At 40.4% G+C, this 17,400-nt stretch overlaps 2 protein-coding genes across 15 annotated transcripts; one reads left to right on the plus strand and one right to left on the minus strand.

The window, feature by feature from the left end:
- Positions 1–60: 60 nt before the first annotated feature.
- Positions 61–12,013, minus strand: ATG4A (autophagy related 4A cysteine peptidase). Of its 13 annotated transcripts, none has more exons than XR_015276453.1 (14): positions 11,767–11,948; positions 10,118–10,228; positions 8,891–8,962; positions 8,446–8,544; positions 7,161–7,262; positions 6,669–6,741; positions 5,684–5,763; positions 4,511–4,698; positions 4,330–4,408; positions 3,278–3,423; positions 2,632–2,688; positions 1,669–1,780; positions 1,001–1,344; positions 61–279 (listed from the first exon to the last, which is right to left on the minus strand). XR_015276453.1 is itself a non-coding variant. In XM_086850644.1 (14 exons), exons 2-14 carry the CDS (start codon positions 10,837–10,839, stop codon positions 1,280–1,282), a joined length of 1,206 nt encoding a protein of 401 aa, XP_086706770.1. In that variant the 5' UTR covers positions 10,840–10,865; positions 11,715–11,782; the 3' UTR covers positions 61–1,279. The 13 variants fall into 13 exon arrangements, 6 of the variants coding, with proteins under 6 accessions (XP_086706770.1, XP_086706771.1, XP_086706773.1 ...); XR_015276454.1 differs by having other exon boundaries at positions 10,118–10,189; positions 11,767–11,844; XR_015276456.1 differs by having other exon boundaries at positions 1,669–1,806; positions 11,715–11,837.
- Positions 11,937–15,929, plus strand: PSMD10 (proteasome 26S subunit, non-ATPase 10). 2 transcript variants are annotated; one of them, XR_015276459.1, is made up of 6 exons: positions 11,940–12,166; positions 12,288–12,386; positions 13,382–13,528; positions 13,636–13,802; positions 14,508–14,659; positions 14,802–15,929. XR_015276459.1 is itself a non-coding variant. In XM_023926107.2 (5 exons), the coding sequence occupies exons 1-5, from the start codon at positions 12,053–12,055 to the stop codon at positions 14,953–14,955; spliced, it is 681 nt and encodes a 226-aa protein (XP_023781875.1). In that variant the 5' UTR covers positions 11,937–12,052; the 3' UTR covers positions 14,956–15,929. The 2 variants fall into 2 exon arrangements, 1 of the variants encoding a protein (XP_023781875.1); XM_023926107.2 differs by lacking the exon at positions 14,508–14,659 and having other exon boundaries at positions 11,937–12,166.
- Positions 15,930–17,400: the final 1,471 nt, after the last annotated feature.

Here is a 17,400-nt window from a genome sequence, read left to right on the forward strand (position 1 = left end):
GACTATTTTCTTGAAAATCACACTGCCCTGATCCAGAAGTGCAAGTGAGAGGAGACAGCATTCAGGATTTCTCTATGTGGTCATTTATTACTGAAGATGTGAGATTCATGTCCATTACACTCTCATGACAAAATGATCAGAATAGGGACTGTCTGATAGTAAAAAGGAACTGTAGAAGGAATTAGAAGATTTTTGCCTTTATTCTGAGCTGATTTTCTTATAGCTGCTACAGAGATACTCCTCCTAAGAAACAAAACTGCACTGGCTCTTCTGGTAAACCTGGAGAATTAAGGCACTTTTACCAAAACAGATTTCAAAAGGCAACAAGTCAAAATCCAACAATTAAGTAATTTGCATATGCCTATATATAAAGTTTTAAGATAACCTGGATTATATTTTGTTCACACAAACAAATTAACAAAATATAGCAGCATACAACCTATGAAAAGCTTAAGAAATTTATTAGATGCACAGATAAAGTGCAGTGACAGAGATACTTGTGTAAATCTTTTTTAAAATAAATAAGGTACAATTGACTCACCTTAGCTCCAAAATAAAAGTCAGCCTAAGTTAAAACGATTGAACTTTAAGGTCAAGGTGAAATATATCATAACTACAACAGTGGTTGTGATCTGTATCAACTATTTGAGGATCCTGTTTCTCTTGAAGTCTCCCAGAAACAGGAAAGGAAGGCTATTGCAAATGGATACGTTAGTCATAGTTCCTTTCACAGAAACATTTTTGTCATAAAGTGTGGTTGCTCAAATACATGTTAAAATATTTAACAAGGAAACAATTTTCTCCTGATCAAGTTGATCTTTTAAACAAGACAATGTATTTTTTCTATGATGCAGCCCACCAATAAGAACAGAAGTAAACATTCTCCTTAACTGAAGACTGTTTTGCTTTAAGAACTAAACTACTGCATTATATGAGAGCAAGAAATACCCATTTCTGTGTTACCCCTTTCCCCAAATATACAGCCCGATGACAGACTTACTTGTGCCTTAATCTCAGAGGTCCATTTGTCTTCAAGAAAGACACACATTAAAAAGAGGTTCCCTTTCAGGGTTTTATAATAAAATCTTTCACTGCCTTTCCATCTGGGGAAGCTCTTTGACAGAAGGTACTGTCCCTGTTGGAGTTTTGGATGATACCAGGTGTTTGTGCTCTGTTATCCATGATTTCAGGCACTTTTGGGCTAACGGCTGTGTAATTTGAGCCAATGAAGTAATATTAGCAATATGTTCAATACTCAGAAGGGTCACCACAGTTTGCTTCATACACTCAGGATTTCAAATTCTTCTTCCAATTCAAATAGCTTGTCAGTAGATTCAATGAGTTCTGAAAAAGAGATTAAACCATTTAGAATGTAAAGACATGCCTGATTTTGTTTACTAAAAAAACCCCTCAACACCCCCCTCCCACCCACCTCCCTTCTGAAATGCTGCCTTTGAAATATTTTTTAAGATTTAAAAATATACTGTGCTAGCACTTGTAAATTGGACATGGCCTGTTTGGATAACTGATACTCCATAAAAGTAAGCCTCTTAATCATGCAATGATTGCTTGATCCTCAGAAAAGCCCTATTATTCCACCTGTGATGATTCTCCTGTTAGCTGAGGAGCCCACTCTGCTGCCCAGCAACACTTTCAGTGGTACCACACCTGCTCCTGTGGTTGTCACTTCTGGCTTGGTAGGAGGTATGAAAGGAGGCCAGTGTGGTGGGTGCTTCTGGACCAGCTCAAACATCTGTAGGCTCTGTTGGTTTAGAATCTCCTGAGGACAGAATACAAACCAAAAAACTGCCTGCTTAATTAAAAACATTTCTAATACTGTATATCTATCAAAGAACAAAGGCTGTAAATTCCCATTATTTCAGGTGCCATTCACCTGCCACATGAATCACTGCTTCACACATCTCTAGTATTGTCCTACTTGAAAACACACCTGGAAGATGGATCACTTGAACTCTCCTAGAAGTTATCAGTGCATTATAATGAGCTTCGATATCCATACATCTATAATTTTGTTTACATGGAGTAAACAGATACCAAGAGCATACTTCTGCCTTTTAAAAGTAAATTACTTGCTTGAACCTCTCTGTGTTCAAGTTTTCTATTAATCAATGGGAACAAAAGACAGATCTATCTACTCAAAAAAATCCAACAGATTTTGGAAGATAGAAGAACAAGTTATTATTGAAGCAAAATTTCACCGCTATCAGATGAGCTACATCGTATCTTCTACTTCAGTTATTTGCAAACTGCTTTCTGTAGCCTTTTTCTAAATAAATGCTTTTGGTTGGTGGTACTTCATATTCATATTCCTGTTGCTTAATATTCCAACTGCTTTCTGTGTTTCTCAGTAAATGACTTAAGTATGAGTCACTAACACAATACTGCTAACAGAAGACAAACTCAGGAAGGCGATGTATGTACTTGCTCTCCTAGTCCCAGGGCTCAGGGTTGCAAAATGCTGAACAGGCTTGATCAGCAGTGTCAGCTCTCCCTGATGATTAGTGCCATCTTCACTGGGGATCATTTAATTTGCAGGCAGAGAATTTCCGTTAGCCAAAAAAGAACAGTATCCATGATTTCATACAAAGCAAAAAAAGATAGTAGTATTACCTTTTGGACAAGACTACACCAGTTATCAAAATCACATTCTTCTTTGCAAAAGAAGCCCTAAGGAAAGAATACACATAGTAATATTAAATACAGTATGTCAATAAGCAAAGATGCTTAAAGATGCAAAGATGGTATCTATGTATGGGTTATATCTCAAGTGACAATATCCCATAACCCAACCAAAGATGGGATCAGACTGAATTTCTTCAACTACTACAGTATTCTTGTGACCTATATGGGATGACTTCTACAATTCCACTTGAAGATTTGTAGATTAAATAAAACAAGCTCAGGTAAGTATCTTCTCGAGAGCAACCAAAGCACACATGATAGTGATGGAATAAAATAAGGAAACCTGATTCAGTTCCTTGCTTTGACTTACAAACTACTTCTTGGAAAATGCTGATGTTGCTCAGGAAAGAAACTTAACTGGCTCCTCAGGAAACAAACAGTTGATACCCTGCTAGAACTAAAATTAATGTATCTTATGCAGTTAATACATAAACAACTATGTGTTGAATTTCAGATTGCAGGAAAGTGCCCTGTGATCATCACTGTAATCAAGGACACATGTTGCTGCCCTTAAAAATACACAGAAGTATTGCTTTGAAGCAAGTACACCCATTCATTATTTTCTAACACCTACTAAAGCTACTGAAGGGTCCAAATTCATGATCTTCATTCTGTGTGGGGCTTGCTGGCAGTGGAAGCTCTCATCATCAACTGTCCCATTTTCTTCTGAATCTACAAAACTCTGAGTGGTGTGAGGATCCAAGTAGATCAGCTCATTGCCTGGGGGTGGAAAATCTACATGGTGATAACAAGTACAAAGCAGTAATAAACACTTATTCCATCCAGACTTGTAAAACATAGATTGGATTATCAGCATAGTCTGTATCTCAACTCTAGCTCGGGAGTCTTTAAGAGAACTGGAAAGCCCAGCACAACAGTATCCCACAGGGCATTTAGTATAATTTTCCACTGTTATCTTTTAGGGTAGATTTTTGGATGTTTTTTCTACCTTTGTCACATACTTTCCATTATCTACATGAAGTCCAGTAGAGTTTTTAAATATCTCAACTGTAGTAATCCCTAATATTGCTCAGATCAAAGATACAGGATGACCACAAATGTAATCTGTAATCCTATTAGGCATTCAACTGAGCGAGTAAGTCTGACTAAAACAGCTCATGTTCTGCAAAAGAACAAAATATCCAAGAAGTTACAGATCAGACAAGGGTGAAATATGAAAGGCTGAATCTAGGATTAACTATTGCAATAATTAGTAAAGGAAGACATAGAAGGTGAAAGACATGCTGCTTTGAGAAAAAATTTAAAATTATCAAATAATTTAAGAAAGCCAGGAAGCAAAAGAATAAAACAAGATACTCTTCACTACAAAGTGAAATGATTAGAAAATTTCAGTATTTAAGCAACAGTGACATTTGACACTTGTTGAATGCTATCAACTTTTCCTAGTGTCTTGCTCTTGCTTATATCATTCCATATTTTTATGTCAAGCTTTGCTGCTCCTATTCTGTTCCTATAAGGATAGTCTCATACTGTTCCAGAAGTGTGTGAGGTAAGTTTATTCTTCTCCATTCTCATGCTTAAAATACTTACTACTGCCCCTTCCCAAAGAAAATCCTTTGTTTTTCAATCATATGGATATTTGGAGTAAGTTTCTTTCTTCCTTACCTAAAAATCCTATAAAATAATAGGCATTATTGGGTTTCCCTCCTAATGCTCCCAAAGACTGTGGCATCTTAAAGCATTCCTAGGAGTCCAAAGAGAGAAAAATTAAATTGACTTGTTTATTGATATAACAGATACCTGAATTTTTTCACATACACAAACAAATCTCTGAAGAATCCCTTACTTTAAATGCATCAATATACACTGGATTGATGTGATTAATCCCCAGCCGGAGAGGGATAATGAGCAAGAGGGGCTTCCAGCCTGGGCACAATCCTGCTATGTTCCTGTTTTGGCCAAGAGCACTTCTGTGCAAATGTGCACTGCTGTGGGCAACGCTGCTGCTCTGGGCAGGGGACCAGCACATCTTCTCTGGAGGAATGAAAAGAGATCAGTGAATGCATAGAGGAATACAGAGCAGATCTTCCTCTCAATCATGAATTAAATTACTTTTCCAGACAGCTTTATAGAGCTCCTGTGTTAAGACAAAAGGAGCAGGGCATGGAAATCCTGACTACTTAGTAGAAGTAATTCTGGCAGTCAGGGTATGTGCTGGCACATTAGTGAGACATGAGAAAAATGAGGGGATGAATGTTTAAGACTGAAGTTAAATTTACTACTCTCTTAATGGTGTCAAGCTTTGCCTGGGAGACGATATAGGCATTAGATATATAGATATAGACGAGGAGGCATTAGAAATTCTTCAGGGAACTCTTCACTTCCAGTAATGTGGACATAAAATAAGCAGAAGTAGGGACTGAAGTAGAACCAGTCTGTGGCTAAATACCATTTGTAAACTCACCCTTCTTACAACTGAAAATAGGCCACATGTTTCTGAAGGATCTGCCCCTCATTTCCCTTTTGCCTGACAAAAGTAAATTTCTGGCAAACTCTATTACAAGCAATTCTCTGTATTTTTACATACTGCAACTTCATTCCATTGCTGGAGTGGGAGTTAAGGTAGCACAGACCAAACTCCACCTTCTCATCCACATGTTAAGTTGGTCACTAAAAATGGCTCACTGTTCTGTGCAAGCTTTACTTTTGGAAACCCCAAACCTGAGTATCCATTTTCTTTATTCCTTTTCTTACCCTGGGAACAGGGATGGTCCCAAGATTTTGCTCATACTTGGATACATTCAGGAGAGTGAAGTCAAATCAAAAACTGTCACCAAGGAAATAATCACAGAATCATCAAATCATTTAGGCCAGAAAAGACCTTTAATGACATCAAATCTACCACTACCCTAACACTCCCAGAAGTAGTTTGTCTAAACAATCAAATCTGCCACAAGCATTAGCTACTCTTTAATATCTGCTGAGACAAGAGTCCTGCAAAAATTCCTGTTTCACTTACTGATGTCTTCAATGACCACTGTATTGTCCATAGATACATAAACTGCTAATGAATTCCATTCATCAAATAAAGCAAGCTTCCTAAAAGACATAAAGGCAACAATTAATAAAAGCTTACTAGGACGATGAGGGTAGCTTTTAACACACAACAGTTAAATGGTTACTGAATGAAAAAAAGTCATTTATTTGGAAAAAAAAATCTGGTGGGTTTTTTTTTTTTTTTAAGTCTCCATGTAGTAAAAAGATAACTTATAGTGTTTAACACTATTTAGAAAAAAATAATGAGTGGTTCCAGGAAAAACATGCACTATACCATGTGCAAACTGTTCTGTCCTTTTGACAAATGCAGGAATAGTAACAGTTCAACCACATAATTAGGTTTATTACTTTTTATTGCAATTAACAGATTCCACTGTGTGATTCTGCCTATGGTGCCTGATATCATGTAGAGAATAAAAAAATTCCTCTGCCAGTTTTTCATATTACTTTGTGCTTGAGAAGTTCCACTAAACTCAGTGGAACTATTTCAGGCTGTTAAGAGCCAGAGCAGCTCAAGATTTTGGCATCCAAAAGTTAGGATGGTGGCATAATGTCCACTTTGTGTGACACCCAGAACCCTGGGGAAGGGAGCTCTTAGGCTGCACAGGCGGTGTTGGCTGTCTAAAATGAGCCTGAAAAACTGCTATATGACTCGCGAAGAATTTGTAAGGGAAAGGAGCTGGAGGCCAGGACATCCTTTAACTTCTCTCTCTCTCTCCAGAATGTGTCTGTCCCAGGGCTGCAGAAAATGGCACCCAGGACCTGCAGTCCAGCCTCCACCTGAAATCTGGCACATTTGCCTATCCCTCAGCAAAGTCAGCTCTAGTGTGGCTTCCACACTAGAAGGAGCTTCCATGTTTTCTCCAGCAGCCTCAGGCAGCACTGCGCAGTCTCTGAGCCCAGCAGCCCTGGGAGCACAGTATGAGGGAGCCACTGCCATGACTTACTTCAGTACTTGAGCAACTGTATTTGGTCCAAACCATTCTCCAATGGACTTCCCCTCTCCAACACCCATCTGTGCTGTTTTTATAAGGGAAAACACACACAGGAAAAGACCACAGAGAGGCTGGTCACAGTCTATGTCAAATAGCATGGCCTACTAATATCTTGACAAACATTCTAGAGCACATAATTACTTTATTTAGCAAATTACAGCAGTAAGTTTACTGTCTATTTTAATACTATCAACTCTGCTACCCAAAACTTGCACACTTTCTCAACAGCCAGATTCTAGAGTACAGATTTATTAAGTCTTAGTGAATAATATTTATGAATTATTATACTTTGTACCCACTTGCATACATTTTCATTTATATATAAATATATACATTGTCCTCATAATCACCTTCTAAAAATTTGGAATTAACTTATTTCAAATGAGAAAGTTTCAACACCATACGAATTTGAGTAGAAAAAAGGAAGTTGATGTGTGTTCTTACCCATCTGGTGGATGGAATAGCAGCAATCCTTTCTATCCAGAAAGCACTGTAAAATTCTATTATATTCTTCTGGTTGTTTTTTGTGTTTTTCCCATTGCCAATCTTACAGGAAAAAAGTTATACAAATTAAAAAATAATGTTTTCATTGTACTGATCAAATTTCTAGATGGCAGAAAGCCATACAATGAGATCTTAAGAGACAATCCATCGCTAATATTTACAAGTTATTTAGAGATCCTAGAAGTCACACCTTCTCATTTATTATCAAGCTTTATCATCACATGCTATCGTGTGAAAATTGAGAAACTAAAAGAACAATGCCAACTTCAAGTATATCCTGAGTGGTCATTGCTGCAAATTGATAGCTATTGCTCTGTGTAAGCTTCCAAGACCATTTAAAACTATCTGTTCTGTTTGGACTTTTTTAGATTTGCAAGCATTTGTAGGATAATAAGACTCAGAAAGAAAAGTCCAAACACAATGCTGGCCCTCTCCCACAGCAAAATCCAAATCACGGCTTTGCCATGTGAGCTTCGGCTTCTAACATAAGGTAGTTACATCACATTTACTAACAGAGAAGCACATATACAGGGCTGACGCTATTTAGATCCACACTGCAAGCTCAAGGTCTAGTTTTTTTCAGGTAATACATTTGCTTGCCTACTTTTTCAGTTAAATCTTTGCACTACTGCTCTGTGGATTCAGCTATTCAAGTGATAAAACCAAAAATCATGCTGCCATGGAAACCATTACAAAAGACCATAAGGATCACAGACCCAACCACAGCAAGGTAATTGACAGAAGAGTGACACACAGACCCTGGGATATAATCCTGTTAGTACAGGATTAAGAGCAGGCACTACTGGGGTCTGCTGTGGGGTTTGGACTCAGGCTGATGATGGGTGAGTGGTCTGTGAAGTACTTTGTGTGGTGTCTATCACTCCTCACACCATCACCTTGGGCTTGCATTTTGGTGGCTATGTAACAAAAAGAGGGGAAGAACTCAGACCCATGGTGGCAAATTTTCCCTTGGCTTCAACTTGGGTATTCTTCAAAAAGATTTATAAAATAACAACAGTGGGATTCCCTATTTGTTCTGCCTCTGTTTTTGTTTCTCTGCTTAAGGCTGACATGATTTTGCCCCATCAGACAAGAACAGTTGACTAGTAACTTTATCAGGGCATCACAGAAAGTTTCATTAATAAATTTAAGTTTTATAGAAAACAACAACAAAAATTAAACAGCCTCCAAATAAAACAAAAGTTGCCTCAGCAACAGTACTCACCTCTTCCTAAATGTCTGCAGATCAGCGCCTGGGCCAGCATCATCTGCCCACACCTCAGCATGCATCCCCAGCCTGCATCAGATGATGGACCGGTGCCTCCTGGGAACGAAGTTGCTTACAGTCAGCACGGGCTCTACAGGGAGCCCAGCTTCTGAAAGAACTTCTCAAACCTCTAATAACTGTTGTACAGGTTAAAGGCACTGAGCCAGCTCCTTTCTCTCCACAGTGCTGGTGTCACTTGACTGCTTGCCCCATAAATATATGAAGACCTGATTATATACAGGAACAAGCAAACACTGATTTTAATAGCTTTAACCTTTAGTTTGCATACACAGTTAAATTATGATCAAAACTTTCCGGAACTGTAAAAATAATTTCTTAGTCCCAAACACCACCACTAATCCTGCTAACCCATAACCAGGCAGCTGGAATGCTGAATACTCACCAATAGGTGAAAACTTTCTTCTATACGTAAACCAGAGACGGCCACTTATATCCAACAATAACTTAGATTTGTCTGGAACAATTTTAAGAGGAAATTAATTATTAAAACGGACTTAAAACTGAAAAATTCAAATTATCCCTGTACAGTCAATATATAGAGTCCATGGAAGGCTCCTTTTAGCTTTTATATACAAGACTCTTAAAACATTTTTAGCATTTCAAACACAGAGAGCTTTTGCAGACTGCTCATTAAAGTTAACTTACGAAGGATGAAATAATTATTACCCAATGAAATTTTATAAGGTGTTTGGAATGACGATATCCAGCCTGAATAAAACAATTCTGGAGAACTATGTCTTCAGGAAAGAACTGGTAAAGCAGGTTAAGGAGTTCTACATGCAGATCAACATGGAATTATACATTACCTCCAAACCCAAAAGGAAGTAATTATAAGGAAAGGTTAATAATGTTTAACTGGATTAAACCTCTGTAGTTTTTCTTGTTTGTTTAAACACGTGCACTTTCAGAATTCTCCAAAGGCTCTGAAGAATGCTTAAGAATCTTGCTGCATTTTCCCTTAGCTGTGGCTCAGACTGGTTGGCTTTTCCAAAGAATTCTCCAGCTGATCAAGGCTGCATGCAACACCCTTGGCTGTCCTGAACACCGTGCCTGCATTGGTGGCCACTGCCTTTGATATGTAACACAGGAGGATGCTGCTGTATTCTCTCCCAGGAGAAAAACTAATTTCTGAAATCTTATTTTTATATAAACACATTATTCTAACTTTTAGGTCATTTATTTATTTTCACTAAAATGCAGTATCTGCCACAGACTAACTTATTATTGTTATTTGAAATATCATTTTAGTTGCAAGTGACAGGCTGCAGACAGTATCCCTCACAGGAAAATGACATTAGTAATGCTGAATATTTTCCAAAAGTTATTTATATATTTATTTCTGAAGCCCTGATGTTGTGAAGTGACCAGGTTCACATCTGACAGCCTTTGCTACAAGTGTGATCATATTGCATGAATTACAGTTGGAAGCACATTGACTTTGGCTCTGATTTCTGTACAAGAGGAATTCCACTGCTTACACCTGGTGTCTCACTGATGAAGAATGTCCCTCATGAGACATTTAGGGAGCATAAGGAAATTAGGAGCTGTTGCTGCATGTAAATCTATGAATATTCTACAGATGTTACAGATATTTTAATTCTAAAGATACCTGTGTTTAGGTGGTGTTGCCTTCCTAAAATCCACACTGGCTCATCAGTTTCTGGAAATTCTTCTAAGCAATCTGACAAAATAGTGATCTGGTTTTCATACCTAGATAAAACTGAACAGGAATACACAAAATTCAAACTCCATTTTATCCCCTTGTTCTCTTATACACAACTTGGAGCTCTCAAACTAAACCAGTTGTAGCAAATCTTTGCAGCCTTTGGGGCTTCTGAGCAGTGCTGCCAGCTGCTTTTAATTTTCTCCCTTAAAGGCTGTTCGGACACTGAAACAACCAATGCCTTGGTTTTTATTTAGATCCTCAGTGAGTGCTGAGAGAACACCAGGAATAATGCCTTGATTATATCTCACTGAAGCCAGTGACAGAAGTTCAAGATGACTTCAGCGAGGATAAGATTTGATTCAAGATAATAAGGAAAGGAAAAAAAAATTAGGCACCACAGCTTGATCTGAAAAGTAGAAAAAATACAAATCAGAGTGATTACAGCCTCATGCTTAATGGGAAGCATGTGAAAAGTGTTAGCAAGACTGGGCTTTACTTTCCCAACTGGAAAATTGGAGATTTTTAATCTGAAGATTTTAAAAAGTGGAGATTTTTAACACTTCAGAAAAAAAAAGATGTACTGATGTTATTATTCAATATCACATCTATTTAGTGAAAAATAACAAATGATAATTAATACTACCAAAAGAAGACAGTCCAACCATTTTCTAGATCATTAAAATGGTGCTTTCTGAAAGAGTGAAACAACACTTCAAGTGTAAGAATTAATGTAAAATCATGTATTTTAGATAATAATCTTACGGAATATACTGCTAAAAAATCAGACTTTAAAAATGAAAGCAAACGATTTATCCTACTTTTCAAATAAGTGCACATATATCCGGTATATATATAAAGTAAGACTCCATTTAAAGAAATATACATTCCATCCATTAAAAGGGAGCTGCACCACCCTCTGGCCGGAGCACTGGGGCCAACGCTGCCGAGTCTCAATATTCCCAATCCCCACAGGAAGTAATTAAACACCACGACAGACTCCTCTAGGGCTTTCAGCTCAGCAAAACTCGCACCGTGCTCTGCATTCTCCGTCAGAAAAACCGTCACACACTGCACTTCGAGAGCAAATTATCTATTTTTGAGTCCAAAGACTTGAGACACTCTCGACCCCCGAAATCCAACCGGAGGCACCTGCGCCCCCTTCGCAGACACCTGTCTCGCCCCTGCTGCCGTATCACACTTCGGACCACTTGAGAAGGTACAGCCAGGGTTTCTTTTCCCTTCCCAGGGTATCCTTCCCGGCGCTCCCCTAGAGCGCTCCCTACCGAGCAGCGGCGCCTCCCGTAGCGGGGCTGGCAGACCCAGCTCCGGCCCCCGGCTCCGGCCGCCCCTCCCGGCAGCCGAACACCCTCGCACCCCTGCCTCCACCCGAGCCCCCCAGCCACGGCCCCAGGAGAGGCCGCGGGACCCCAAGCGCAAGACGACCCCGCACGGCGGATCGCACCGTGCCGCCCCCACCCGCCTCTCAGCCCACGGGCGTCTCCCGCCGCCGGCGGCCCTAGTGGATCCCCAGAACCCCTGCCTGGCCTCTCAGCGCCGCTCCGCCAGCCGTGCCCGCGCCCCGCGCCCCTCACCGGCCTCCATCCTCCCGTTGTCACCATCCTCCTCCCCTTTGCCCCGACACGGAGGCACAACACGGCAGCGCCGCGGGGCGCCTTGGGAGCTGCAGTCCTGCCGCCCGCCGGGAGCTCACCGACCGTGCCCCCGTGGGACTACAAACCCCGGCAGCCCCCGCGGCCCGAGCGGCGAGCGGAGCAGGCGAACAGGCGCGATTGGGTGGACTAGGCCCCGGCGCCCTTCTGATTGGTGGCTCGCGGGTTTGTCCCGCCCGTCCGGCGGGCGGGGTGGCACGGGGGCAACATGGAGGGCGCGGTGTCGGATCTGGTGGTGTGTAACCTGGCGTTTGCGGGGCGCCTCGAGGAGCTGCGGGCGCTGCTGCTCCGCGACAGGGCCCAGGCCACGCGGGCCGACCAGGTCAGCCGGCTGCGGCCTCGGGCGGCCTGGGGGCGGCTTCTGCTAGCCGCTCCCGCTAGCCGCATCCCCGTAGCCGCTCCCCGCCCTTGCCCCGCTCACTCGCAGGCCTCTCCTCTCGCAGGATCACCGCACCGCGCTGCACTGGGCCTGCTCGGCGGGACACACGGACGTCTCAGACCTCCTTCTCGGGCTCGGCGTGCCTGTGAACGATAAGGATGATGTGAGTGCCGCGGCCCTGCCCCGGCGCGGTTGAGGGAGCCGTGAGCCACTGCGGGGCGGTCCGGGTGTGCAGATGCTTCCGGGCCCGTTGCTGTCATGGTTTCATCCGCAGAGGGGCCCTGACAGCGGCCGGGAGCAGCTCCCGGAGCCGCTTGCGGGGCTCCCTTCCTCCCTCTTCCCCCTCCTCCTGCCGGCTGCTGTGCCCAGCGCCGTATCTGTTACTTGGGCAAGTCCAGGCGTTGTGTGTGCGCTAGAAAGGCAGGGTGAAGGATTTCGTACTTCTTATGGAAATAGGCGTGAGGACGAGATTTGAGACCTGTTTATTGTCCTGGAACTTTAGGAGAGCTGTTCTTATGAAGGAAGTTGCAAAACTAGAGGTGTTTGGGTGGTTCTTGGGGTTTTCACATTACCTTTATCTCAGTGTGAGCTCTCAAATATGTTGTGCCGAATCTTGAGGCACCCTGAAGACTTCTCACATTGGGGAAGGCATTAATAAGGCAGATGCAGGTTCAGTGATTTCACAGTTGGAAAGGAGATAGCCTGCTCCTGTTCTAGAGGAAGTGTTGAAATATTTGCATCCATTACAAAGCATCTAAATGTCATCCATAAAGAAGGAAATGCCTCATGACTTTAGAAAGTAGGATATAGAAAAAAATACAGGAACTTTTAAACACCCTTTTCTACTACTACTGTTTGTTCTTAAAAAGGCACGAGTGTAAATTCTGCAGGGATAAAGTGTTCTGTAAAGATACCATGCATAACTGCATGGCAGAAGTGATTTCTCTCATTTAACTGGCAGCTTTTTGCAGGTACTCAATGCAGGCATGTAAGAAGACATGAGCCTTGCATCTAGCAAAAACCAATAATGTTTAGCTTTACACTGGTAAGAATATGTGCAGTGTGAGTAGTTCAGGTTTTTCTGGGTTATTCATTATCATGTTTTTGTGTCTGAAACTCATGGTTTGAATAATGTGGATCTTCTTCTTGTCTCTGTAGGCTGGTTGGACTCCTTTGCACATAGCTGCTTCAGCAGGCCGTGATGAAATTGTGAAAGCCCTTATTGCTAAGGGTGCTCATGTAAATGCTGTCAATCAGAATGGCTGCACACCCCTGCATTATGCAGCCTCCAAAAATAAGCAGGAGGTACGTTTACCTAAGCTACTGGAGCTGGTGGTATTCTTGGAAGAAGGATTTAGGTGTATTAAGTCCACATCCTCCTCCCCCACTCCTTTCTCTTTCAACATACTCAGATTGCAATCATGCTTTTGGAGAATGGAGCAGATCCAGATGCAACAGATCATTTTGAATCCACCCCATTACACAGAGCAGCAGCCAAAGGAAACCTAAAAATGGTACAGATCCTTGTGCAGCACAATGCAACTGTGGATATACGGGACTCAGAAGGGAATACTCCTCTGTAAGTAATTTTTAATTTTTATTTTGCTTAATATAGCATAATCTCTGTGAAATGAAACTCCAGCACTTCAATGTATTTATTTTTTTAAAATTTTTCGTTTCCTCAAAATACTCTCTAGTTTCACATCCCTGTGCAATTAAAAAGTATTTCAGAAAGTCATACTTAGTCATACTAGTGGTCTGGACATGCATACTGTAATTAATTTTGTGTTTCAAAATTTAAAAATGTGTTACAAAATACAAAATTTTAATTTGTGTTACTGCATCTACTTAAAGAGTGTAGAGCACTTCTTGTATTAATCTGGAATATGTTGGTTGCTGCTACAGGGTAGAAAGTGAGCTAATGACATCAGTCAGAGGAAACTGGTCTTGCAGGCTTGGTCTACTCTGCCATGCCAAGCAAGAACTCATTTCAGAAACTTTTCTTCACCTCTCATTAGAGATCAATTTGAATCTGTAAGGGTCACAGCTACTTTGAAGTTGGTGTCAAAACCACAGTGGAATCCAGATTTTGCTGGGAATAAGATCAAGCAGTATGTTTTAGCTGTACATAAACTCCAGTATGATCCTGGAATGCACACCATTCTTCCTAAGATGCTGTGCCAAATGGAAAAAAGCATTTGCAGTAACTCATTCTTTTTTAGTATTGGATAATTTACTTCTCACCTTCAATTTAACGGAGATTGCCATTTTCCATTCTCACCAGGGATTATGTCCTCTTTAGCTTTGCTGACTGCAGAGCTAAATCCTAACCCAAAGAACTGTCTTAACATTGCAAGGAGATCAGCAAGGAAGAGTGTTCTTGAGTTGCATAATGATAGCAGAGGAACTGGACAGCAGGCTTTGGAATCTGTCTAGGTAGTTGGCTGCTTGTGGATTTGTTGTTCTCAGATGTATCTCCCCCCAGTATTCACACTGTGATTTTGACATAGTGTAATTATTGCTCATTAAAAGCTTGGACAGTTTAACAGTGGCTGTGGGTTTCTTGTTCTCTCTGCAGTCATTTAGCCTGCGATGAAGAGAGAGTGGAGGAGGCAAAGCTGCTGGTGTCTCATGGTGCAAGTATTCACATTGAGAATAAAGAAGAGCTGACCCCACTGAAAGTGGCAAAGGGTGGCCTGGGAGCCATCCTTAAAAGAATGGTGGAAGGCTAGAGGGGGCTTCCCACTTGAGTCTCTCTCCTGTTGCACTTCTATTTAAGACTGCAAACTTCATATTTTGATAGTTCAACTAGGATGTCATTTATGGTATCAGCATGGTAATGAAATGTTTTTATTGAAGCTGTCCTTCTAATGCAGTGCCAAAAAACCTCTTTGTACTTCCTGTTAATTAAATAGTTCACTGATTTTAAAGTATTTTTTAATATCTTGCAGTTTTCTTTCTGTTTACTGTGTGATGTGTATAAATATGGTATTCCTTCTACTTCAGGTGCCAGTTCAGAATTATTTCTTTCAAAAAACAGAACCAAAAATGTTTTAACCATTTAAAGCAAATTTTTATTTTCTTCTAGAGTCTTTTTTTTCTTCTTAGCCTTTGTGTTTTGTGGGTACTGATTGTCGTTTTATTGATGTTTCTAAGCTACACTGTATTTCTCTGTATTTGTAGAATGCAGTTTGCTTAGTTACTTAGATAATTGTATCCATTTTTACTACTCTTGCTACATTGAGATCTGTGTGTTTAAAGCTTTTCTGTTGTTACTGGTTGTTATCTCTGACTCTTTAAATACATGTATTTAATGAAGTTGTACTGGGACTACTTGCAGAATGCAAGCACAGTTTCAGGGTTACCTCTGCAAACACACTGTTTTATAATGGATGGCTCTAGATACTCCTCTGGGATGTACTCCAATATTTTTTCTTCTTGCTCCTTTTGAATGTTCCTTTTTCTGTTCTCTTTGACTCTCATATGCAGCACTGACACTTGCAGTTTACCATCTTATTTTATAACAGAAGTCTGGTTTAATCTTTATTTGCTCATAGCAAATCCTGATATTAAGTTATTACAAGGCAGAGTCTGAAAAGTGACCTCCTGTCTTGATGTTGATAAGATCATTTTTGACACCAGTGGATAGATTTCCCCATGAACAAAGGATGAAATTCTGTGAAATAAAGAACTTTCCTAAACAACAGTCTTTGGTATTATAAAACTTTATTAAACTTAAATGTAAGAAAACCAGTACTTTCTAAGTAGCTTGTATGTCTGGGACATGAACAATGAGATGAAACCCTGCCATCTGCTACACAGTATGGAAATGCAACATATTTGATCTTCAGCCTCAAAGAAAGGGTGAAATGCAAGCTGACAGTTTCTACAGTTTGGCTTGTAGGGATTAAGGTAATGCAATTTATTTTAATAAGCAAGACAGAAACTTACAACCAAACAAATACCTTCACCAAGGACTTTAAATGTATCTTAGTTCACAAAATGCAGGTTAAATTCCACTGAGGGGACTCATTAGGGACAGGAGAGATATTCGGGCCATGCAGACCTTGACTGAAGGAGGAACCTGAGTAAATGTTTTTTATATATTGCACAGGCACTGCTGAAAATTTGATTGGAGAGCGGCTGAAGGTAAGAGTTCTGTGCTCATTCTTCATCTCTGTATAGCAAAAAACTGCTGCTCTGTAGCTTTGTAAATCTACTTCCTTAGGAGATGGTAGCTTGAATGTTGGCATAATATTGGGTGTCCATATTAATAATCCCTGTTCCCTATGGGAAGATAAATGGGCCATGCAGCAAAGACTGTTGGAACATCTAAAGCAAATTCTGAAAAATGTTTCTGCATCCCTGCATAGTTCTGCAGGGTTTTAGAGCTACACACTGTGGATCAGTAACTAATTTGACTTGTGCTTTGCCAAGAGTATCAGTGAAAAACTAGGAACAGTGTCCAATCCTTTTTAATAAACTTTAGATAGACTCCATAATGAGAAAAAACATCTGCCAGAAGGTTTACAGAAAACACTGCACTATGGTAAGAAACTCCAAATAGATGTTATTTTCCTTACCTACTTACTCCCAGCAGCCTATTTTACTTCTTATTTTGCATTTTTACTACCATTACTCACTGGCAGTTAGAAGTATGAGAGGAACCATTAGTCAAGAATATGGTCAATAGTTCCTTTCTTTTATATAAAAACTTTAACATAACTTGAGCAATTTCTACTTTTTGAACAAATATAAAACCTGTGGTGTTCTAGGAAGACTTTACTATCTATAGAAGTGTCTGACAACTTCACCAGCATAAGCTCCTATCTTACTGTAGCAAGTTGTAAGGAAAACAAGCAGATAAATGTGTGTGAGATGAAGGAAAGATTAGAAGAACTATAACCACGTAGTACAGTCTACTCTTCAATCACAACAGTGCTGTTGCAGAGATGTGGAAGTTGGAAAGGTGTAGCAGTAAGAGCAGTGTGACAATGTGTACATGCAGGAAGTGTCTTCAGAAGAACTAATACAGCTGTAATGGTGACATGAAGACATTCAGGTTTTCCTATGAAGGTCGAGAGTAAAAGAATGCTTAGGAATGTCAGAAATTATTTTAAATTATTGCTGCTGTCAGCCAAGCCTTTGGACCAATAATTGATTTGAATTACATCATC

Source organism: Cyanistes caeruleus, chromosome 14, assembly GCF_971803275.1.
Source record: "Cyanistes caeruleus chromosome 14, bCyaCae1.hap1.1, whole genome shotgun sequence".
Classification (NCBI taxonomy): domain Eukaryota; kingdom Metazoa; phylum Chordata; class Aves; order Passeriformes; family Paridae; genus Cyanistes; species Cyanistes caeruleus.

Bases quoted from the DNA above. Each gene is read 5' to 3' on its own strand.
- ATG4A (XM_086850643.1), bottom strand. From the start codon at position 11,793: ATGGTGACAACGGGAGGATGGAGGCCGGTGAGGGGCGCGGGGCGCGGG. The intron at 7,263-8,445 runs GTGAGTACTGTT...TTTTCCTGTAAG, and splicing joins CTGCAGACATTTAGGAAGAG to ATTGGCAATGGGAAAAACAC. The intron at 6,742-7,160 runs GTAAGAACACAC...TTATAAAAACAG, and splicing joins CTATTCCATCCACCAGATGG to CACAGATGGGTGTTGGAGAG.
- PSMD10 (XM_023926107.2), top strand. From the start codon at position 12,053: ATGGAGGGCGCGGTGTCGGATCTGGTGGTGTGTAACCTGGCGTTTGCG. The intron at 12,167-12,287 runs GTCAGCCGGCTG...CTCCTCTCGCAG, and splicing joins AGGCCACGCGGGCCGACCAG to GATCACCGCACCGCGCTGCA. The intron at 12,387-13,381 runs GTGAGTGCCGCG...TTGTCTCTGTAG, and splicing joins CTGTGAACGATAAGGATGAT to GCTGGTTGGACTCCTTTGCA.